This window comes from Balaenoptera borealis (genome assembly GCF_965194805.1).
Source record: "Balaenoptera borealis genome assembly, chromosome: 1".
Lineage (NCBI taxonomy): Eukaryota > Metazoa > Chordata > Mammalia > Artiodactyla > Balaenopteridae > Balaenoptera > Balaenoptera borealis.
The window spans coordinates 35,237,676-35,262,187 of NC_138860.1; the positions used below are offsets into that span (position 1 = coordinate 35,237,676).

The 24,512-nt window shown below is 50.1% G+C and overlaps 1 protein-coding gene and 1 long non-coding RNA gene across 2 annotated transcripts in view; both read right to left on the minus strand.

Moving 5' to 3' along the window:
* LOC309631101 overlaps positions 1 to 24,512 on the minus strand; it is a 148,561-nt gene that overhangs the window by 26,280 nt on the left and 97,769 nt on the right. The window lies entirely within an intron of this gene.
* On the minus strand, positions 562 to 14,913 carry PRELP (proline and arginine rich end leucine rich repeat protein). The gene is made up of 3 exons (XM_082396906.1): positions 14,734 to 14,913; positions 5,776 to 6,761; positions 562 to 3,251 (listed from the first exon to the last, which is right to left on the minus strand). Exons 2-3 carry the CDS (start codon positions 6,743 to 6,745, stop codon positions 3,076 to 3,078), a joined length of 1,146 nt encoding a protein of 381 aa, XP_082253032.1. The 5' UTR covers positions 6,746 to 6,761; positions 14,734 to 14,913; the 3' UTR covers positions 562 to 3,075.

A 24,512-nucleotide genomic window follows, 5' to 3' on the forward strand; every position in this document is an offset into this window, starting at 1 on the left:
GTGTAGTCCGGGAGGATCACAGGGTTGGTTCTGGAACAAACCTTCCACCTGAAGAGAGATTCCAGGGTACCCTGTTTTTGCCCTTCTGTGAACATCTGCATAGCATGTAGACCATTCCAGATGATGTGGCTGGCCCTTTGCTCACTGCCCTTGATACACCTCTGCCACTGTTTTGTGTATCTTACACTACCTGTCCTCAACTAGTCTGTTATCTTTTCCTGGTCAGGAGTGGTGTCTGTTTTCTGTCTTTCAGTACAGAGCATTTGGGAGACCTCAACAATTTGGTATCTGTGGGTTAAAAAGAACTTGGAGATTTGGGCTTCAAATGTAGCTGTCAAATTTCTTGTCTGACTTTAGGGATTATTTTTGTAACAATTGTGAGTTTGGGGGAAATTCACCAGAAAAACTTTTGGAATAATTTTCCTAGAGCTTCTTAAGGATAGGATCCTTTCTCCACCAGTCTTCTCAGAGCAAGGAAGGTGGGAGGCAGGGGGAGAGGGGTGGCAAAGTGACTTTAAGGTACTATTCTCATCTGTTTACATTGTCAATTTCAAGCAGGATATTTTTCATATCACTTTATTTTCTCTGCTGTGAAGCGTGCTGGAATGTCAAAGTTGTTGCACAAAGTTAATATGGTCTTCAAGAAAGAATAGATATATGTACAGAGTACACATACATACACACCTACTTACACACCTGTATGTGCATATGTCAGCAGCACTGAGAGAATTAACCTGTATATGGAGGAGGGGGCTTCCTTAAGCCCGAGGGAAAACAGCACATTGTATGTGGGAGGGTGGTGCTGTAAAGCCAATTTAATTTCCTCTGGTTTACAGATACAGGGAGCAATGGAGGAAGCAGCAATATTCTAGATGTGGCAATAGGATGATGGTGATTTTGTTGCTGCTGAAACAAAACACTTCAGGTTGGCAGGAGCTGGGGAATGACCCCTCCTCCCCGGGGAGCCCCAGGAGCTATGCTCCCCTGAGGGCCTCATCAGAGGGGCTGAGGGCGCAAGGTGGGAATAAGGTGCAGAAGGGGCTTATCCAGGCCATAGCACCAGGTTGCTTACAGCCACAATGATATCTTGACTCTAAGCAGGAACCTTGGAGAAACCAGCTGCAGCCTCGAAGAAACCAGCTGCAGCCTCGAGGAATGAAGCAGTTGTATGCGAGCATGGGGGAAGGAGGCTGTAATGAAATGGGCCCATTTTCTGTAAATTAGCAAAAGGGAAAAATAAGAGTATAATGGGAATTTCTTGAAGTTAGGGACCTAGTTTAATCCAATTTCTTAAACATCGCTGTAACTTTTTTCAACCTAACTTGGGAGTGGGCACTGTATCCTGCTCATTTCTACGACATATGTCCCCACCCCCACCAACATACACTCAGAGGCTGTAGAGGGGCAGCATCCCCTAGAGGGAGTTAAGGGGAAGATGAGGTTGAGTCAGCCCTGTGGAACCCAGGCTTCCCTTAGAGGCCTGTCACACTGCTCACCTGGGCCAGACAGGGTGGGGTGGGAACTCTGGGGGAAGGACAGTCCATACAGGGAATAAATTATTGCAAGGGAAAGGGATAATATTTAGGACTTGTCCTGCATTAGAACATGGTCTAAAGGATGGAGCTGCATACAGGAACATGAGCGCCAGAGGGTCCTTGGAGGGGTATCTTATCCACCTCCTTGGTGTACCACATGAAAGCTGAGAGCAGAGGGGACCCATAAGGTAAGAGAGCAGATCGGAACAAACTGTATCCTCAACTGGTTTCCTGAAGGTTCCCACTTGTGTTCACTCATGATGGGAATCAGATCCCCCACCTTGGGGCCTCTGTACCTTTGTGCCCTTTAGACCCCAGAGGAGAGAGAGACCATGCACATCGCCCATGGCTCTCCAAGTTGGAACCTGAGGCCAACTCCTTGATCTTGGAAAATCACACCAGAGAGATGAGCAGGAACGTGGGAGCCAGCTGTGGCAAGCACCAGCCACCAGGTGTCACTGCTGTGTCTGTCTTAGAAGGGGAGGCCAATCTGCGCAAGTGGAAGAGGCTTCTGGGAGATTTCCAGGTGCTCCACCCCTTCTTGAGCAGTTTCTCAGGAACTGCTTCCCGGGAGTGGAAAGAATTGGGCCATCCTCACTGATAGAGAACAGATGGCGGGGCGGGGTTGGTGGCTGTGTACACTCCACTGTGGGCGCTGTGTTCCCCAGGGCATCAGGCCTCTTATCCAGAGTGGCCAAGGGGGCAGCAGGATCCATCTGCACCCACACGGGCCCATCCTGGGTCTCTGACTCCCACCCCTCTCCCACCAGCTGATTCCTAGTTTTTTGAGCCATTCTTCTCCTGGATTGTTCCTCCCTGCTCTTACTCTTGGAACAGAGAGGACCAGCCAGGAGGCTGTGTTCTGAGAAGGAGGGCCCCATCTCATCCCTATGAAGAGACAGCCGGATGCAGGCCCTTGTGTGAATCTCTGACCCTCTGCCCTCCCTCAGCTATTCCCTTGCACTTCCTTTCCAGAGAACACGGGCTGGCACAGAGCTGGTGCGCTGTCTAGTGCCAGTGAATGGGGTGGTGGAGTAGCAGTTTTGGAAGATGGGATCCTCAGCCAGGGAGACACGGGTTTCTTAGCCTCTTTGGGCCAGAGCTGCCCACCATGGAGGAGTTTCCAGCAGGACTTCCCAAACCTCACCTCTAGGCTGCCCCTGACCATCTTCTGCTTGCTTTGGCCAGGACAAGATCCAGATGTCGGTTCATAGCCCAGACTTACCCAGGAGTGATGAGGGGGGGAGGAGAGAGAAGAGAATATGAAGTCTTTAGACACACCTCTGTGCTTCTGGGTCCAGAAGTTTGGATGTGCAGTGGATGTCTTTGAGCTGGGTGGACCAAATCAAGCCTTTGGAAGTCTTGCTCTAGAAGCTGCAGGGGCAGCAGAGTACGTGGCTTGTCCTTGCATCAGGAGGGTGGGATAAGAAAGGCAAAGCTGAGAGCAAGAAAAGGAGACAGAGAAAACAAATGGTGGGCACAGGCACCTGGGCCACTGTATTCAAGTGTGGCCAGAGGAGCTCCAGGGGCAGGATAAGGCCTAGATGACCACAGATTGCAGCAGGCGGAAGCACATCATGAGGTCCAGTGGGATGGGCGGCTTCAGGTAGTTTCCATCCAGCCGCAGGTAGCGGAGGTGTGGCACATTCTCCAGATCCGAGGAGAAGTCGTGGAAGGCAACTAGATTGTTGGGGCAAATCTGGGTCCCATTGATTTCTATGGAGAAAAAGGGGAGAAGTCAGCAGGAGAGATGGGCAGGGGGTCAGGCCTGACGGGGCTGGAGGCAAAGACAAAGAGGAAGAAGAGGGTAGACAGGGACAAGGACTCTAGAGTTTTCCTCTCTGGAACTGGCTGACCAGTTCTTGGGAACGTGTGACCATGAATGAGTCGACCCTAACCTCCAGGCTCCGTTTACCCATTTGTGAAACAAATTAAGTTGGAATTGATCAACAATTGTTATGGAAAATTTACTCAGAAGAGTCATAGAGGAAGTAAACTTTCAGCTGAACCTTCAAAGATAGGATTACAGCAGGTAGAGACCTGGGGATGGTGTTCTGATGCTGTGACCTATTTGAATGATATTGTGGAGGCCAAAAAGCTCATGACAGAGTTTGGGACCAGTAAATAGTACAATGTGATATACTAGGAAGACTAAACTGGAGAGGTAAGTTGTGGCCACCAGTTATGGTAGGCTTTCAAATATTTCACTAAGGATGGGGTCTTTGATTTCCAGTCTGAGGAATGGCACTGAGCAGGACTGTTGCTATGAGGTGGATGGTGGGATATATGAACCATAGTGTCCTGGAGTGTTAAACCTGGAAGGGTCCTATGATCAGGTTTATACTATAGAAAGATGAATTTGGCTACAGTGTGGAGAAACAATAGGGGGAAGCAAGATCTGAAGCCAGCAGGTGGATGGATTACTCTGGAGGTTTTCCTGTGAACAGGATGTGAGGCATGATGATGAGCAGGAGGTGGTTACATTAGCTGAAATAGGGATGACAGGAAGAGGAAAGGGGGCCTGGGAAGGGCATGGGGCCCTAGGACACGATGAATCTGTTGATTCTGAAGTTGATTACCGATTCTGGGGAAAGTAAGCTGGAAAGGTAAGTTATGGCCAAATTGTGGTAGGCTTTCAAATGGAAAATGAGTTTCCATTTTCTCCTTCACCTCTTATTAGATGACATGAGGTATGTCATCTTCTAAATGGAGCTTTTTATTCTCCCTAAGCCTTGCTTGTTTTATCTTCTGTGGGTTGTTGTTGTGGTTGCTCTTCATCTCCTTCTTCCTCTTCCTCGTCTTCCCTCTCTCCCCTTTCTTCTCTCTTCAACATTGGAGTAGCAGAAAGAGCCCTGACATAGATGGATTTTCTTCCTATGACCTTTGTGACTTTGGACTTTACCACCCTGATGCTTAGTCCTCAAATCTGAAATGGTGAGAGTGGGTGTGATCTTTCTGTCTTCAACCTCAGAAGGCTGGATAATATACTCCCCTACCCACCCCCCCCCTGCAGCCTGTTCTTCCACAATGTGGTAGAAACTTGTCAGCCATGTATTAATCAAGGTATCCTTTCTGTCTAGATTTGTGGCCTATCCAGCCTCCTGGGGGTAATGTGTTCCATTAGTTTGCTACCTGCAGGGTAAAATTAGACAGTAGTTTTCCCTTTTCCTGAATTTGTTTCTTACAAGATTTTTAGAAGCCTTCCCCTACCTTTGTGTAATTATCTCAGATGAGTGAATAAGCCTGTTCTCCCACCTGCTTGTTTCACTATTATAGAAATTCAAAAATCCTCCTCTCATCCTTTGGCTTGAAAACTAAGGATTACTAATATTATTTTAGGAGTGCTTCTCTTTCCTCGTGGTGTCCTTTATCTGCGCAGCTGCTGCGTTCCTTGTGTGAATGTAGCCTGATTTTGTCCACGGACCAGATAATATTCTCTCTTTTGTTTTCAAACTGTCTGCTGTTGCTCTACTCAGACCTGACATTTTTGATTGAAGTAAAACTGTGACTTCGAGCCTCTTTTCTGGCCTGCGATTTTTTTATCCCAATCCCGGGACCCCGTAAATGTAGCTTAGGCAAATTCTGCCTTAAGTGTACTATCTTATATGACTAAATCTTCCAGCCTTCCAGATAGATTCAGAAAGCACCTGCATACGGACATGTTCTTCTGGCTGCACATTTTTACCGGTTGTATACTCTGAGTATATAGTTGCCTCTCTGTGTATGCTTTTTACAGACTCCTTAAAACCTAGGCTTAGGCTTGGGAAGAAGCCTCTTTCCTCACAGCTGCCAGTTTCTGCAGTGGACAGGCCCAGGACATTTCAGAGTCAACATTTAAATGTCACCATTCTGCTTTTAGGAGAATGTCCAGGGCTATATTCCATGTCTACCTTACCTATAGATCTGGAGGGCAAAAGAGCTGGGGCTGATGGGAAGGGGTGGAGGGAGAAAAGCTATTACCCTCCAAGCATGGTATTCTCACTTTATCCATATTAAACTATTAAATCTTCATGTCAACTTTGTGCCATTCTCATTTTACAAATGAGGAAACTTCCCAGAGAGGTCAGATATCCTTTTAAGGTCACATAGATAGTAAGTGGAAAGACCAAGGTTTGAAGACCAGGGCCACACTGGGTGCTTTTTGCACCCACCCCGCCATGAGGCTCATGAGAAAGTGTTGAGGCAGAAGAGACTCCAGCTTCCCTCCCAGTGGCTGCACCCCAGCCCTGCCCCCACTCACTCTCGATGCTGTTGTTGTTGAGGTACAGGTGCTCCAGCTTGTTGTTGATGGCGGGCACGTTGCTGATCTTGTTGTGCGACAGGTGGAGCACGAGTAGGTTGGAGATGTTAAAGGAGTTCTTGGGGAGGCCCCTGTCTGAGAGCTTGTTGTAGTTGAGGCGAATGAAGGCCAGGTTGGGGAAGCCCTTGAAGTATCCACTGGGGATGGTCTCAATTTTGTTGCTGTCCAGGTAGAGCTGGTGAATGGCCACGGGGATCTTGGGTGGCATCTTTCTCAAGATGTTGTGGGCCAGGTTGAGCTGCATGAGGCTTTTAAGGCCCTGGAAGGTGTCGGGCTTGAAGACGCCGTCGCTTAGCCTGTTGTGTTGGAGATCCAGGAGCAGCAGTTTCTCCAGCTTGCTGAAGACGCCGGGTGGGATTCTGGAGATATGGTTCTGGCTTAGCCTCAGCTGCTCCAAGTTCTGGGGCAGAGCCGAGGGCACCTCTTCAAGGTGGTTCTTTTCCATGTAGAGGAACACCAGGCTGGGTAGTTTCTCTAGCACTTTCTGGTCCACCTTGCGAATTCGGTTGTTGTCCAGATTGATCCACCTCAGGTCCGTGGCATTCTTGAAGGACTCCACTGGGAGCTCAGTTATGAAGTTGTTCTGGAGATAGAGGTAATGGATGCGGGACGGGATGAGAGGGACCTTTCGAAGATTGCGGCTGTCACAGTAGAGGGCAGATGGGAAATCAGGGGGGCAATAGCACTCCCGGGGACAGTCAGGAAAGATAGATGGAGGGCCTGGTGGGAGGGGAGGAGGCAGGTCTGTAGGCTCCGATGGCTCATCGGGCTGAGGAAAGCTGGGTGTGGGCCTGAGTCTGGGTCTGGGCTGGGGCCTTGGTCTGGGTCTTGGTCGTCTTGTTGGCTGGCCTTGGGCCTCTGAGGCCAAGATGAGGAGAAGTGGGAGGAGCCAGCAGAGGGATGACCTCATGATCCAGGTGACGCCCCTGTGGGGAGGAATACAGGAAGTCATCAGCCTGCTGGGCCTCAGTAATGAGAGGACATGTCTTTGCAGCTAGAGTTGGTCAGGATGGGCTCCAGGGGCAGCTGTGGGAGGGACCTGTGGAAGCATCTCCTTGTTTGCCTGTATCCAGCAGGTGAGAAAGTAACAAGGGCTGGAGGGTCTGGATCCCTCTTCCAGAGGACTAGCTGCTGAATGTGTTAAGCTTGCTCTGGAGAGTGTGAGCCATCTTGGCAGAAAGCACATTGGGCTGTGAATCAGGAGTCCCGGGGTTTCCTGGAGAAGACCCTTAACCTCTCTAGCCCGCGGTCTCCCCATTTGCATCATGAGAAAATCATCCCTCCACTTATATTCCCCTTATAGGAGGGATGTTAGAATATGTGAGCCATAGAGTCCTGGGGTGTTACATCTGCCGGGTCCTTATGGATCCCATAACTCGGTGGTTTTCAAACTGTGCCCCCATTTCTGTGGAGTCCTCCTGAGAGAGGGAGACCAAGGGGATGGCCCTGGGGTACCCCCAACCCACCCCTGTGCCAACCTGAGCAGCTCTGTGTTTTTTAATCTGTTATGTATATTGAGGTTTAGCCAAAGCATTCATTTGAAAAAAAAGTTGCATTGCTAAAAATGTTTTGAAATCCACCAATCAAGTCCAGACTTGACTATTTATAAAAATTGAGTACTGGAGGAAAGAAGTAGCTTGTGAAGGCCAGGAAGCTATGTAACAGCAGACCCAGGACAAAACCCCAGGTCTCCATGGGCTCACAGAGCTCTTGGGAAGGAAGTGCTGCAGATACCCTTGTGTCTGCCCCTGATCGCCCCTCACCCGCAGTGCTCAGCTCAGAGAATGCTGGTCTTTGCCAGCAGGATACACACCAAGAATTTCTCCCCAGATGTGGAGGCTCCTGGGGAAGTAAACAAGGAAGGAACTGAAAGCTATGGGGGATACAGGAAACTAGTGAATATAACAAAAAGGAAGCAGACTCATAGGTATATAGAACAAACTAGTGGTTACTAGTGGGGGGAGAGAGGCAGGAAGGGGCAATACAGGGGTAGGGGATTAAAAGCTATAAACTATCATGTATAAAATAAACTAGGATATATTGTACAACACGCAGAATATAGCCAATATTTTATAATAACTATAAATGGAGTATAACCTTTAAAAACTGTGCATCACTGTATTGTACACCTGTAACTTATATAATATTGTACATCAACTATACTTCAATTAAAAAAAAAGCTGTGGGGGTCATTTCTTCTGACCTGGTATTGCTGCTTTCCATATCCATTGGAGTTGGTGGGATTGAGGTGGGATATAAAGAAGAACTTCCTGCCTCAGAGACATAGTGGAATAGGTTGCTAAAGGATGTTTTCGGGTTGCCCTTCCCCTTGGTCCTGATGACACCTCAGACAGGGCCATGTAGTTTGAGTTGAATTAAGCTGGGGAAATTGCAGTAGACCCAAGTCTGCAGATGGAAATTGGCTTCTCCCATAGACTTGCTCCCCTGGCCTGGCTGGGTTACCTGTACTTTCCCCTCCCAGGGCCATCATCCCTGTGACAGCCCCTCTGGTCTCCCTCCAGGGTCTCTGTTTCCACGTTGCTTCCAATGGCCCTCCTTGCTGCTGCTTCACAGTTGTGGTGGTCTGTCCCTCTCCTTCCTGGGGTCTGGGGCACATTGGAGATGCAGGTTTCTTGGGGTGCCCTGTGAGAGAGTGGGCTGGAGTGTATCCCCAGCTGCATCTGGACCCTGTGAAGCCTCTGTTCCAGGCTTCCCCTCTCTTTCCTTGGAGCCCACATCTTTCCTTGTGTGACCCAGTGCCGGCTCCCTGCTGGCTTTGCTCAAAGGAAGACGATAGAAGCCCCTCACCAGCTACTTAGTCCTGAGTCCGATGCTCGGGAGGAATGCGACAAGAAACAGGAAAGAGGGCAGAGCTCACCCTGGAGGCGCAGAGGGCGTCTCCCCACACCTTTCACACATACCCCCTGGACACCCAGCCTGCACACTCTCACACACACACCACTCCTCTCCCCGTACCACACACATAAGCAAACGCACGCTCCCCTGTCGTCTGTGTGCATGAGTGAGTCCTCATAGAGGATACTGAGTATGGGAAGGAAGGAGAGGAAGAAGGAAGGAAGACAGATGAGGAAGGAGGAGGGAGGAGACTGCCCTGCAGCTTCTGTTGCTTCTTCACCTCCCTCTAAGGTGGTCTCTTCCCAGGCAGACCTCTCCAAGGGGTCCCGGAGTACCATGTCCCCTGGGCCTCCCGTCACAAAGGACCTTGCAGTTAGATTCTTGGCTTTATCTCCAGTTGAGTATGTAACAGTCTTGGGGATACACCAAAAGGACTGAGAAGAAAAGACATTCATTGTAAAACTAAACTTGAGTCTTGTTGCTGGACCCCACACCACTTGTAACTGGTGAACCATGAATTAATATGTTACAAGTCCTGTAATTTTCTTGAAAATAGCACAACCATGTTGCACATAGATTTTAAACATGTGGTTAAAACATTAGTGTACTAAAATCAAACATTTTTAAGAGCCCCAATTTTTGTGACCTTGAATTTTTTTGCTTTGGCGTTTTTTATTTCCTGATCGCCCAGAAACCTGACAATAAGCAAGAGCTCTCTCGTGGTGTGAGAAGCCCTGCCCTGGGGAGGCTTCCCAGGCTGGCTGGGCCCTCTTTCCCTTCATTGCCTTCGTCACCAAGAGCATCTACCTGGTGCTGGGCCCTGAGGGAAGCAAGTAAAGCTCGTCCAGAGTGGAAGCCTGCTCTGTGAGGCCCTGTGACTCAGGCAGCTGGCCCTCACTCAGGGGTGTTTCTTGGTGGCTCAGGGCCTGGGCAGCACTTGGCATCATTGTCAGGGGTGACAGGATCACAGGTTAGTCACAGCTCCACCTGGCAGGCCTGCCTCCCACTCCTTCCCCACCTCCTATGCCAGACCTTTTGGGAACTTCTCTTATCTTCCCATGGATCCTCTGACCCTTCTACACTCTAGACGTCTGGGGCTGGCCAAGCTCCTCTCAAAGCTGAGAGGCGGTTCCCAAGGAGAAGCTCCTGGGGGGCTGTTCCGTGGAGAAACTGGATCTGTTCAATTCCCCTTCTCTTAGCCCTGTGGCTGAACCATTCTGTGTGTGTGTGTGTGTGTGTGTGTGTGTGTGTGTGTGTTCGCATGCGCATGCACTTCCTTCTTTAGGAAATAGTGCTCATTTCTAAGGCTTTTCTCATCAGGCAGTGCCCCGTCCTGCTGGAGCCTGGGCAGCCCCCAGAGTCTAAGTCTCCAAACCAGAATCTGTGACAGACTGGAGGTCCTTGGACTCCAAGGGGAGCCATAGTCTTCCTCACAAAGCCCAGAGTCACACCTTCTTATGCTCCTGTCTTCCAGAACCTTCTGTCCAGTCATAACAGTGCCTTAGGCTGGGTCGTAAGTGTGTGTGAGTTTTAAATTTCGTATGCCTTTGCAAGCACGCCTCCCAGCTTTCTGCTGGGCTGTGCTCACTGCTTGCTCTGTGAACGCATGTGGACCACCTGTAACCACTGACCTCCTGCAGCCTGTTCACCAGCATCCGTTCTCAAAAAGCTGCTCGTTTGTGGGGGGAAAGCAATTGCTTTGACCGACCCAAAATTCACTCTCTCATTTAAGAACATTTTCTTTTTTTCTTTTTAATAAATTTATTTATTTATCTTTTGGCTGCGTTGGGTCCTCGTTGCTGCGCGCGGGCTTTCTCTAGTTGTGGTGAGCGGGGGCTGCTCTTTGGTGCGGTGTGCGGGCTTCTCATTGCGGTGGCTTCTCTTGTTGTGGAGCACGGGCTCTAGGCACGCGGGCTTCAGTAGTTGTGGTGCACGGGCTCAGTAGTTGTGGCTCGCAGGCTCTAGAGCGCAGGCTCAGTAGTTGTGGCTCACGGGCTTAGTTGCTCCGCGGCATATGGGATCTTCCCGGACCAGGGCTTGAACCCGTGTCCCCTGCATTGGCAGGTGGATTCTTAACCACTGTGCCACCAGGGAAGCCCTAAGAACATTTTCTAAGAGAGTTTTAAATTCAAATTTCAGTTCCAAGTATTAGAGATTTGGGCTTGAATCCTGGCTCTGACCCTCTTCCTCAGGCCCCAGGCTCCTCAACTGTGCAAGGATCAAATGAAATCACACACATTGAGGTGTGTTGTAGAGCATAAAATCTCTACAGATGGCAGTGGTTTCGTTTATTCATTTATTTGTTTATAAAAGAGCATATTCTCTAGAGAGACTCTGACCTATTTTTTTTTTTTTTTAGGCCGTGCTGTGCGGCATGCGGGATCTTAGTTCCCCAACCAGGGATCGAGCCCATGCCCTCTGCACTGGGAGCACAGAGTCTCAACCTCTGGACCACCAGGGAAGTCTGAGAGACTCTGATTTTTAAAGTGAGATAGCCCTGTCCCTGCTTAGCTCATAAATTCATTCATTTAAGGTTCAAACTCCCAGGACCCTTGCAATGTTTAGCCTCAGGACTGGGGGCGGGGGCGGGGTTGAGGTCCACATGGGTTTGCCAAGTCATTAGGGCAAGTTTACGGGTAATTGGCTTTGTATGGAGAGAGTCTAGGATTGGGGCTGGGCTGGGAGTGAGGTTGGGTGTGTCTCCCCCTTTTAAAGAAGGATGACTCCACACTACTTCCCGGTGTTCTTCTTTCTTGTCAGATTTCCCATCTAGCTTGTCACCCCTGAGCCTCCATGGCTTAACACAGCCAGTGACCCTACCGTGGAGGATGGGGCTGCCCCTGGACACACCCATGGACATTGGGATGACCCCCTTTCTTTGTTCCCTTCCTTCTGTCCTAAACTCAGACTTCTGAAAGCCATCCTGTTCCCTTTATCTCTTCCTGAAGCCCAGAAGAGAGTTGGAAGCTAGGTGAATCAGGTGGTCTCTGATCAGCTATTAGCAGAGGAGTAAGGCAGGCCCAGCCAGGCTGCCTGAGACTCTTCCAAGGCCTCCAAGTAGGGCTTGTGGGGTCCTGAGGTAAGGAAAAGGTTAACATGGAGGCATGATAAATTCAGCACATCACTGATGCACTGTCCGTTTCCTGGGGAGTGAAATCAGAGTAAGGGTGAGCCTGATTGGGGGCAGAGTCAGGGAGCGCATCACGGTGCATATTAGACAGGGGACGTGGGGTCACAACCCGTCTACCTCGACCTAGCGACGTGACCCTGTTCTTGCCTCAGTTTCCTTATCTGTAAAATGGAGATAACGAAATCTTCCCTATCCCTATCTTCCTCATCCAGTTGTTTTCAGAAGTAAGTGTGATAAGCAACTTTAAAATGTGCTGCAGATCAGAAAGTGCTAAAAATCAATATAACACTATTATGGAGAGACAATCTGTCTCCCCAGTGTCTACCACCAGGCAAAGTATAAACACAATGTTTTTTTTGGCCTCAGGCCACTAGTCCAGAAGAGCAAGTTTTCCATTCCAAGGGCCTGGGGAAGAAACAAGGGTGAGAATGGCTCTAGTCCTCTGACAGCCTGTCACCTCACCATATCCTTCTCTCTGCCTCCATCCCCTAACATCTCCAAGCCCTGAAAAAAAGCATACAAGAATCTGTCTGATGCACTGGGTGCTTGTAGATGTGGGTCTCAACCCTGCAACTCTTCAGCTGTTTAGCTGGGTACTCTTGAGAAATCTCTTACCTCTACTAAGCTTCAGTTTCCTCATCTGTAAAATGGGCATACTAACACCTTCTTATCAGATCATTTTGAAGGTTAAGTGAGGAAATGTGTGAAAAGTGAGTGCTCAGTGAATGTTAAGCTATTATTGACATTATTTCAAAGTGATGGGGTCTCTTTCCCTTCAGCTTGGCCAGAGGACAGCCCTGCCCTCCATCGAAAGGCTGATCCTTGCAGGTGGGCACATGGATTTTCCCCAGCTCTCCTACACAGAGAAATTTCCTCCTCTTTGGGGCCTGTGAGACCACACTTGGGTCTCAGAACCAACAAATTAGAGAGAACACAGATGCCCCTGGCCATTCAGGGAACGTTTACTCTGTTCCTCCAATTCAGTAACCCCCACCCCTAGCCTTTCTGAAGCAGGTGAGGGGATGCTGACCAGGGACGGTGCACTCTCCTGTCCTCAGCAGGCTGTGGAGTCCCACTGTGACCCATGACTTCCCATCCCAACCTGTTGCACCTTTCTGCCCCTTCCAGCTTCTCCCACAGGCCCAATAAATAGGGCTGCCGCCCCCTCCCCCAGGAAGGCGAAGGGGGAGTGTTCAGCCCATCCTCTGTGTGAGCCCATCAGAACAGACAGCTGTTGGACAGGGGAGCGGGGGGTATCTAGAAGGGATGGAGAGGAGCCCCACGCATGCCCCTGGGGGCCCAGGGCAGGCAGGTTAGCAGGTAAGAGGAAACATAAACTCTTTGGAGCTATCTTGGGGGAACTTTCTTTCTGGAATGTTCCCCCACGACATACCTGTCAGTGCTTACAAGGAGAAGGGAGGGTGAAAGCTCACAGGAGGTCTTCCCTGTTCCCTCAGGTGCTTGCTTCTACTCTGCAAAAGAGGGTGGCCCAGTTGGGACGCTCTGGAGCTCCTCCACCAGACGGTCCTGGTCCAGGAAGCCACACAGCCCTCCTGCGCAGCTAACTGCCAGAATCCTGGGCTCATCAATTCCACACAGGTCTCCTTCAGGCCCCTGGTTCAGGTTCTCAAGCCCTAGATGACCCTCAAGTCCTAAGACAACAATAGATTCCTGGGTCTTGATCCAGTGGGTCTGGAGCAAGGGGTCCAGACATCTATACTTTTAGTAAGCACCCTTCTCCCCCTCCCCTGCACTCAGAGGATTTGGAAGATCAACCATATTTGGAGACCCTGCTCTAGCCCATGCCCTGCGTGCTTTGGGACAGCACTCTGTGTCGTCGAAGAGGAATGAGTCGGGGAGATGGAGAGGGACCATCCTATTCGGAAACAAGCCCCATTCAGTTGGCCACTTCAGTTTCCCCCCCCCTGACTGATTAAGGAACTACTCTTTTTTCCTCTCCCACAGGGACCCCTTACCAATGTGGGATAATTTTGAAGTGGCTTTAAAGAGAAATCTTATCTAGCTGCCTGCAGAAAAAAGAAATGAATTGCCCCCAGAGCTGGGAATTAGTACCTCCAAAGTCAGAGCTACTGGGAAGACACCGTGCAGGTTGGAAACCTGCTTTTCTCTCTCCCGCTCAATTAAGTTCTAAAGAACGAAGAAATCCTTCCAGCTCCTGCTGTTGTTCAGCCCCTTCCTACTCCGCCTGGACTCAGGACACATGATTTCTTTTGGCTCTGCCATCTCAGTGGGGAAACACACTTTCTCTTTTCTCTTACAGTTGGGGAGGCGTGTGAGAGGGCAGGAGACAAGATGCAGTGTGTGTGCGTGTGCCTGTGTGTGTCCCTGCCAGTGTCTCATCCTTATGTGCTCTAGCCCTGCATGTCAAATGCAGAAGAGTGAAGGTGAATGGACAGGATGCCTTCATATTGTGTGTGTATTCGTGGGTGTGCATGTGGAGTGAGAATGCAGCCTCTGTGTGACACGTGTGTGTGCCTGTGACAGTGTGTGACAAAACGTGAAAGGTGCAGAGAAATGGATTCTAGAGTAGGGTTTCTATGGGAACTTGATCTGTAGAAATACTGTGTGCAGCATAACTCTGTGCTACAACAAACGTCTGTACCAAGAAAGTTTAGCTTTTGCAACAAGCAAATACATGGGTACAGAATGATGCAGAGGAGGAAGAGGGTGGAGAAGAAATGAGGAAGACTAATTTGAGCTCCTTTGAAAGGAGAAAAATTTGGTGGAAAGAAGGAAAGAAGGATGGAAGGAAGGAAGGGAGGGAGGGAGGGAGGGAGGGAGGAAGGAAGGAAGGAGAGGATACAGACTAGATCAATAAACTAGCTTGGATGGAGCAGGAAGAAACCGGCTGGAGGCAGGAGCCTTCCTCCCCATCTCCAGACTGGACTTACCTGCACCACCTGCCTCTCCTCTCAGCTCTGGGTTTAGTCGGCAAGGCTCCCTCCGTTTCCCCCCGCCCTTTGGTGGAGCTGTGGCAGCAGAGAGCCAGCTAGAAGTTCTGATCTCCCAGTGGTGTGTGCCTGCTTGTGTTTGCCTGGCTTTTCTTCCACCGGATCCTATTGGGGTGGGGAGGTTAGGTTGGGGGAGGGCCGGGCAAATTGTAAGGAGGGAGGGGAGGAGTGAGGAAGGGAGGGGAGAGAGGGAGGGGAGAAGGAAGGGAGGAGAGAAGAGAGGGAGGGAGCTTGGGAAAGGAGGAATGACAACAATAAAGTCTTTATTTAGCAGCCAAAACTCCCAAAGACTTCATCCACACACCATGCCCACTAACGGACCCGTTTTTAATAACATTTCCTTCTGCTGCTGCTGCTTCTGGGAGGGAGACTGTTTGACCCATGTTTGGAAAACAGGCCAAATTAACAGAGGAAAAGGAACGAAAAGCGCCAGACTCTTTCATTCCTCCTCCTAACAATTGCCTTGCTTCTAATGCCCCTCACTCCCCTGCTGTTACATTCCCAAATGTGAGGGGTGTGGGATGTGTCCTCTGAGCAGTGACAATCCTTCCCTGGGTCACCTTGTCTAGGAGGTTGCTAAGGGAATGGAGTCTTGCTGTGTGTGAGTTAGCACAAGAGACAGCCTTGGTTTGGCTGCCAGGATGCTCTGAGGACCAGAGAGGGAAAAGTCTGGCCTGGGATCACACTGCAAAGGGAAGGCAGAATAAAGATTTTATGTAAGACCTGAAGTGGTAAGGTCTGACAGTGGTCGGTGTGAACAACGTCAGTGTCTTCTTTCAGCTTCTCCATGTATATCACACTCAGGAGAGAGTTGAAGGCTGTATCGTCATCACACAAAGTACATGAAGAAACCCAAATGTCCCCTGTCCATGTCATCCCAGAAGACCCATTCAAGTAAGACCATTACCTCTAACAATTCTCCTCAGTTAAAAAACTGCAACACACTTGTAGCTAAGTGTTAAATAGCAGCCCATCAAAACTTCCTGCCACCTCAGCTGATTATTTAGAAAATTTGATGATGTTTACTTTTTCTATCATCAGGTCCCTGGAGAGCTGCTTCATTGGAAGCATTTTGGGATTCACTGGCTTCAAATAGCCGGACCCTTAGCCTCCTCCATAAAGAGGTGTCTCCTCCAGAAAGAGCTTCCCTTCCTGGAGTCTCGGGGGCACCAATTGGTGTAGCTTCACCCCAAGGGAGGTATTTATCTCTTTTTGGTGCATCAAGGACAATATGAGGTGAAGGCTGGGAAAAGTGGTGGGAAGTCAAGATACTTGGGTTGCTGCTGCAGTTGCCCACTCCTAGGATGGAGCGAGGGGGCGGAATGTGGGGACAGAAAAGTGCAGGGAAGGCAAGGCAGTGGCGAGGTGGCTCTCCAATGTGGTGGACTACAGCTACATTTCCAGAGAGTCAGGACCTGCTCACACTTCCCACCCAGGTTGAAATCCCATCTCGGGGGCTCACTGCGTATTTGATCTGCACAGTAACTGCTGCTTGATTACAAGCAGTGAGTGCTTAACGCAAGAGAAGAAAGGGCACGATTGTCTATGATCCTTTCCACAGGGAGGCGGCTCAGGCTCCCCACCTCCCCACTGCCCTGTCTGGAGACTCTGCCAGGAAGGAGAGGTGTGGCCCTGAGCAGTTTGGGCTCAACTGCCCCGTGGTCATCAGGCCCACAGGGGCTGGATCTGGGTCAGACCCTCACCCCTCACAAACTGAGGCTCACAGCCTCGGGTGGCTGGGGGTCCGGGCAAATGCGCAAGAGGGAGGAGCTGTGGGAGTCCTGTGGTAGCGCACCCCTCAGCCAGACTGGGGGGTCTGGGTCGCCTGGGGTGAGTGGCTCCTGGTGGGTGAGGCAGCATTCCTGCCCATCGTGGTATAACCCGCAGCACCCACCTGAGGGTTGGCACAGCCTGGGTGCTCAGTAGGAGTCTGTTTCATCACATTTAAGAGGGTTGAACAAGGACATTCTCTGTCGATCTCTTTTTTAAAAATGTTATTATTGTAAAAATATGAAAAGCTAATACCTTCTCTTGATTCAAAGTCCAAAAGGTACAAAAGATTGCACCAGGGAAAAGTCTTCTCCCCCTGCCTGTTTCCCCGTAACCCAGTTTCCTTCAGGACACAATCAGCATACCAGTTTCTTGCGTGCTACCAGATTTAACTTAATGCACATACAAGCAGTAGGTTCAAGCAACTATGCACTTTTATTTTTACTCAGTAGGATATCTTGATGATCACTCCATATTGGTGCAAAAGGCTCTCTCTCACTCTCTGCCCCATATCTGTCTGAGCAGCCCCTCCTGATGGACATTTGGGCTTGTTGCCACCTCCTGACCCATTTTTAAGGTAAGCAGTGCTGGGCTTGGAGTCTCACGAACTTGGGTCCAGTTCTGGCTCTGCCTCCTTTCCATGCTAACCAGGTGGCCTTGGGCTACTCATTTGCCCCTCCTGAGCCTCAGTTTTCCCATCTGTGTGTGGCAGGTATCAATTGCAGTCTACTGAATAAGTAGTTAAATTATTTTATAATTTAAACTTGCTTCTATAATTTAACTTAGTTTCTGAATCTGAGCACTCTTGTCACTGGGACAGTGGAAAACTCCACCTCAGTCCTGGGTGTCCCTCCCCTCGGGGTTGTCCAGCTGCTGAGGCAGTTAACGTTTCACCTCCAGCGCTGCAGGACATGCCCTTCATCCTGGGGGGCCTCTCTGGCCTAGAAGCCCTCTGACACTTTCTAAGGCTGTGTACCGAGGCCAGAAACCTTCTGCAAAGCTGTCATTTCCTTTCTGGAGACATGCTGGCTCCTGGTACTCTGCCAGGGGCTCTGGTCCCCCAGACCCCACATTCTCCCCTGGTCTGGCCCCAACCAGGGACCATTTCTTCTCGGGGAAGAAGCTTCCTTATCCTCTTTACTTCTGGCCAAGACACTGCATGTATACTCAGAAACCCCCAAGGGCTCTGGTTGTCAACCAAAGGGAGGGGGAAAGACAGGGAGGGGAGAAATGAACCGTGTCTGCAGCCACTCAGGGAGTGCAGTTGTACTGGAGGACCCTGAAGTCCCTTCCTGCTCATTGTTCATGATCCTGTCTAGAGGTTGTCAATTTGTGGGCCAGCTGATCAGTCCTGCTACACCATCAGCTGGCATGACCAGACAACACTGGTCAGGGGGCTGTTCAGTCAGCATTGCTTCCAGAGTTCCTCAGGTCCTCGAGAAGCCAGGCTCAGGGGAGTGGTAATGGCATTTTGCCTTCCAAGGTGAGGTCCTCCAAGGTTCTGGGATGCCTCTTCCACCCTCCAATTACATCATCCTGGAACTCCAGTCTAACTTAATATTTAGGTTGTAAAAATTGCCTTTTGCAAGTCACAACACCTAGATCTAATATCCAAGTTCCAGATATAATTCTGATAAGTCACCGATGGCATCCTGCTCCATGCAATGGAATATTGGGTAATGACACTGCCTTACATAGGCAGAGTCACACTGCCTCCATGTGATGATGACACGTGGGCATATGTAGTTAATTATGCCCCATGTTGCAAAGTTCAGGAGGGCAGGAGCAACTCAGGCCAACCTGGGACCACCACACATGACCTTGGGCATCCTCACATCCACATGTGCACCAAGCATCATCTTTAACCTGAATAAAAGTTATAGTAATAGCTAAAGCTCATTGAAGTTTACTATACCTCAAGCCTTCTTCTCAGCCCTCTACATGAACAACACTTCAATCCTAGTACAACTCCATGATGCGGTACTGCTGAAACACCCATCGGACAGGTGAGGGACGGAGGCACAGATAGTTCATGTGCCCAAGGTCACACGTCTAGTAATGGTAGAGATAAGATTGGAATCCAGGTTGTTCTGCTTCCAATGTTCTTGTTCATGTATATATCTATGCTGTTGTGATGAATAAAACGCAAGATCTTTAAAATGATCTAGAGATCATTTTAGAAATCCATGTAGTTGGTGTCCTTAGGTATTTTCTATTAATGCAAGTTTAACTATCATCACATTTTTTTTTTTATGTTGAAAAGAAATCCTCACACTCAAAACTGTTGAGAACCACTGATCCAGGCCTCAGTTTCTCATCCCTAAAATACAGAGTTACTCTCAACTCCTCTCTTTCTCCCCCACCAACCGTATGGACTCCTCAAGTTCTGTCAGTTCTATTTCCTTAATGGCTTTGGCACCTTCCCCCCTCACCTGCCATGGTACTACACCACTACTGGGGCTCCTGAACGAGTGTCCCTGCCTCACCCCTCCCTCTGCCCTCCACCTTCCACCTGGATCTTCCTAAGGCGTGGATCTGACCAGGTCACCTTTCAGTGACTCCCTGTCCCCATAACCATGGTTCTTAGCCTATGGTGCAGGTCAGATTCACCAGAGAGCTCTTAAAAATGCCTGAGCCCACCCCCCGCCCCGCCCACTCCACCACTTAGAGATGCTGATTCAAATAGATGTGTATTTTTTTTTTTTTTTTTTTGGCTGTGTTGGGTCTTCGTTTCTGTGCGAGGGCTTTCTCTAGTTGTGGCAAGCAGGGGCCACTCTTCATCGCGGTGCGTGGGCCTCTCACTGTCGCGGCCTCTCTTGTTGCGGAGCACAGGCTCCAGACGTGCAGGCTCAGTAGTTGTGGCTCACGGGCCCAGTTGCTCCGGGCCTGTGGGATCTTCCCAGACCAGGGATTGAACCTGTGTCCCCTGCATTGCCAGGCGGATTCTTAACCACTGCGCCACCAGGGAAGCCCTAGATCTGTATTTTTAAAGGCTGCCACCGTGAGAGATTGGGATCCACACCTTTGGCTGAGCTCTGACTCCTCCTTACTTCTTCAGCCCCATTTCTCAAACTCTAGACCCTAACCATGTGACTGTCTCATAACAACCAGAATCCTCCAGGCTATTTCACATCTCCACATCTTTGTTCTCTGACCCTTCTGTCCGCCAGCTGTTGCATCCTCTAGGATGATCTCCTGACAGCACTTTCCTCTCCAACCCCATGGGTAGCCACAAGCACTCTGTCCATGTGTTCCAGCGGCCCCCTAGTGTGTGTCCAGCCCAGGACCTGTGCCACTTCCCTGCCCTCCTCTGTTCTCCTCTCTGCCTGCTCTACAAACTCCCCAGTGGCCTGTGTCAAATCTGATTCTTACTTGGAGCCCTGGGACCTGGCACAGTTCTGACACACAGTAGGTGTCAGTACCCTGCACCCTGGCCTCAGTGTAATCTGGCAGCCAGTCCAGAAGCACTAAAATACTTTCTCCTCCTTTGTGTTTGCCCAAGCCATTGCAAAATCCTCCTGTGTGTGTTTTTCTGCAGGCTTCTCAATTTCTAATCTATTTTCCATGACCCACAAGTGTGTTATTTCCCAAAACACAAACTTGATCATGCGATCCCCTTGCTTAAAATTCTATAGTGAGTCTCAGGTTTTTACAGAACAAAATTCAAATGCCTTAACATGACACGAGGCCCTGCAGTCTGACCTGGCTTTCCTGCCATTCTCATTTCCTTCTATAATTCCTACAGAACTTGAGAGCCAGATTCCTGAGGTCATGTATCCCAGGTTTTCATGTCTCTAAGCTTTTGCCCAATCTAGGTTCAGATGTCCTTCTTTCCTTATTCGTCATTTGGGGAACTCCTATTCACCCTGCAGGACCCAAATCAAATATTATCTCCTGTATGAAGCTCTCCCTGATTTCCACAGGCAGAGTGAGCTTGCTCTTGTCCGTGCTCCCCTGGGCCACAGCTCTCTTACTGCACTTACCGCACCGTGCAGTTACTGCTTGTACCTCCTATGTATGATCGGAGGGTCTCCAAGGCAGAAACCCAGCTCCTGGCAAAGGACCTGGCAGAGGACTAATAATGGTCAGAATAGCTAACATTTCCAAGAGTTTACTATGTGCCATGCATGTACTTTACAGTGCATTAGCTCATTTAATCCTCATAACAACCACAGGACTAGGTACTATTATTATTATCCCCATTTTACAGAGTATTATATAGTCTCTAAGTGTCAAAGTCAGGATTTGAACCCAGGCAGCCTGGCTCTAGGGTCCATGCTACACTATACTGATAATGCTTGCTGAGCGAATGGTAATCCACAGTGAGTTATGTGTGTTTGGGAGTGTGGGGGGCGGTGTTAGTTAATAAAACATGATATGACTCGACTCCTACCCACACTACTCCCGGTGTCAGGCTGCGTTGGAACCCTGGTCTCCCAAGACCTGGTCTGTGGCTTTTACTGAGATAACAGAGCTGTTATCTCTTTTCCAGCAGCTGACACAATGCTCGCCCACTCCTCTCATTATCCCCATGAGCATCAGCCTCCTTTCTTTTTATTTTTCTTGTGTTCTGCTCTGCTTGCCCAGTCTGGAAAAATGACTGGTTGGCCTGCAGCTCAGGGAACGGTGCCCCATCTCCCTCTTGCCTCCTGGCGCCCCTCCACCTACCTCCCGTGCACACCCCTGGCCTCACTCAGAGCCAGATCACAGGGCTCAGGGGCTGAGCCACGTGGCTGCCCACCCTTAACTCCCTCCTGATTCCGGCGCCACCAGAGGGAAAGGATCCAGACAGAGGCAAAGACGGAAGCCAATGTTCTCAGCTCCAGTTTTCTCCTCTCAGCCTGCAGTGTTCAGAAGTGCTACTGTAGGATGTCACAGCACTGTGTGCATGTGCTCCCACCCACTGCCTGAGGCTTCTGTTGCCTCCAGGGGTTCTCCCTCTGTAGGCTGAAGCAGAGGGAGAGAGAGAACGCCCTTTGGTAGCTGTCTGTGGGCCCCAGCTTGCTTCTCCAGAGTGGAGCCACTATCCTGCCCTGGAAATTGTGTCAAAGCACCCTTCCGGAAGGGAGGGCGGCCCACCCGAGCAGATCCCTGGAACCTCTCTGTTCCTACATTCACCCTGCCTTCTGTTCACACTTGCGTGCCTGTGGTTTGTTCTTGGATCTCCTTTGTCTTTTCTTCACATGGTGTGGTTCTGCCCCTGACAGAGGCTGCGTCTCCCCATCAGACTGGCATTGGCATTTCCCAAGAGCAGTGTGAGAAGGGATTCTCCCAGCTGATGGTGTGGGGAAGAGGAGCCATGATTGGCTTCATCCTTGTTCTCCCTCCCCAGTCAGTGCCCAGGGAGGGTAGCAGGGGAACTTAGGGCTTATTTGAAGTGTTCCATGGACTCTCAGTCTAAAATGGGCAATACACACACAGACAGGACAATCAGGGCAACAAGACCCATAACGACTGTCTGAACCCAAAGATTCACAGTAAAGGATAAATACTTTTTATGGTCGTAGCTCATGAAGCAGCATCATGGAAGAATCCCGAGCTTTGTTATGAAGTGTCCTTGCCAAGAGACACTGTGTTTCCTTTGTAGTGTTTACACTGGTCTTGGCGGCCATAGACAGAGGATTTAGCCAAGGGAGCTCTGGGCCGAGGGCTGCAATCTGGGAAGAAATTTACTGGGCACAAATGATGCCCCTTCGATCCAGTCACCTCTTGGCAGTGAGCTGATGGGGCCGCTCCAGCCAGGTCTTAGAAGACCACCGTAGATGCTCTTTCTTGGGAGGCACTCTGGGGGTGGCACTAGGGGCTGTGCAGCAAGACCCCAGAGACTCTGAACCACGGCCTCTGGATGCCCCTCCCCCCATGTGGCCCTGGAAGCTGCCCCTCGCTGCTTTTGGAGACTGAAGACCTGCTGTCCCATCCCATAAGGCTGTTCTGAGGACAGAGCAGGGCATTCAGGCTGGAAACAGTGATGTTAATGGTGGAGCATCCCATCTTGGCCTACCCCAGGTGTGGGGAATTTTCAGGCCCAGTTGAGCCAAGCCACAGAATGAAGGCAAAGAGGCAAAACATGTTTTGGAAGGTGGCTGGCAGCCCCGAATGTCTGCTCCATGGGCCAGGGCTCAATGAGAGGCTCTGGCGTTAGCAAAGTGGTGTGGTGAGTTGGGAGGAGGCAGTCTGGGATAGTGGTGGCTCTGCTTTCACTAGATACCCCCAGAAATGAAGGCTTTCCACCCCACCTTGCCTTCATACCCCCAGTCTTCATTAGCCTAGCACTTTAAGCTTAAATGACCTTGTGAGGAAGTTCTTCCTTCAGTCTACCTTGCCTCTCTCATGCTGGAATTCAGGTTCCTTTTTTATATTCAGATCCTTATTGGAGGACAGAGAAGCCCCCTCCTGCCTTAAGCAGAACTTGGATTTGAAGAGAGCCTTGGGTTCTGGAGACAGGTGCTGGGTAAACGGTGGCATTGTCATTAGGGCTATTATATCATGAACATTACTCGTCTGTCTGCTCCTTCTGAATGCAGTAGCTCTCTGGACAGGCAGCCACCCTCCTTGCCATTTGTTCTGGGGAGAGGGAGAAAGAGGGGAGATGGGGAGGTGTGGGGAGGAGGGCGCAGAAGGAGGAAGGCAAGGACGGGCTCAGAGGGGAGCCAGCTATGTTCTTCTTATAACGTGGCTCTGCCCTTAGACTACGTGTTCTCCCAGAAAGAGGCTGTGTCACCCCATCAGACTGGCATTTATGAACCTGATTTATGATGGTCACCACCCGTGGAGGTACAAGGGTGTGATATGGGTCATTTGGTCCATGAGGTTGTCACACTGATTCTTGTTGTCAGGAGACCCTGCTCCTCCCTCCCACTCTTCTCTCCCCCTCCTTTCTCCTCTGGTCCTCCCTCCCCTTCACCCATCCCTCCATTTCCTCATCTTCAGGCTGCTCACTTTATTCTCCCATCCTGCTCCCAGCTTCTTCCTCTCTCCCCCAGCCTTGGGCTCCTCTTGTGGCTGAGCTCAGGGAGGGGATATGAAATTCATTAGCCGTCACATTGCCGTGGGATTAAATCATCCTGGCCGCTCCGCTCCAGCAGCACTCTCCTCTGCACCAGGCCCTCACTGAGCCCCAGGCGCCTCTGAGCCCTGCAGCTCTGCCAGGACTCTCCCAACCCTTCCGTGCAGCTCCAGGCTGCCTCGACTCCACCCGGTCCCTGTGACCCAGAGCTGGGTCCCTTCCCTCCACCCAAGCCCCTGGTGGGTTGGGGCGGAGGTGGCTCCAGGCCACTCCCTTTTCAGCCTCCCTCTTGCAAGCTTCACCCTCATCCTCCTGGCCCCACTCCTGGCTTCTAAGCCCAGCGTTGGGCCCTTTCTCCTGCTCCTTCCACCCCAGCCCATCTCTGGTGCCCCTGCTGCCTTCCTATCAGTGCTCATGTGCCTGTCATCTTCCTCCACTGCCTTGTCCCTCTCTCCTCATTTCAGGCCCCTTGCCTGATACCTTCTGCTCTCACAAAGATCTCAAAACTGCCCTCAGAGAATTATTTAAGTTATTCCAGCTTCCCCTTGAGATGAAATGCTCTATGAAGTCTTACAGTGTATCACAGCACCCTGCCCAGGCCTGGCATTCATCCCACAAATGCTTATTGAGCACCGACTATGTGGTTGGCACTATATTAGGCTCTGAGAACACAGCTGTGAACAAAACAGACACGGTCCCTGCCCTCCTGGAGAGCTCAGTCTAGCAGGAGATACAGAAAATAACCGCAAAAAAATCACATTGTGTAACCCAAATATATATAATTTTTATTTGTCAATCATACCTCAATAGAGCTGGAAAAAAAAATAAACGCATAAATAAATCTAAGTATATCACAAATGGTGGTTGTACTATGAAGGGGGGAAAAAGATACAGAGTAGGCCCCTTATACATATTTATGTAATGCATGAATGATGCATTAACT

Bases quoted from the DNA above. Each gene is read 5' to 3' on its own strand.
- PRELP (XM_082396906.1), bottom strand. From the start codon at position 6,745: ATGAGGTCATCCCTCTGCTGGCTCCTCCCACTTCTCCTCATCTTGGCC. The intron at 3,252-5,775 runs GTGAGTGGGGGC...TTTTCTCCATAG, and splicing joins CAACAACAACAGCATCGAGA to AAATCAATGGGACCCAGATT.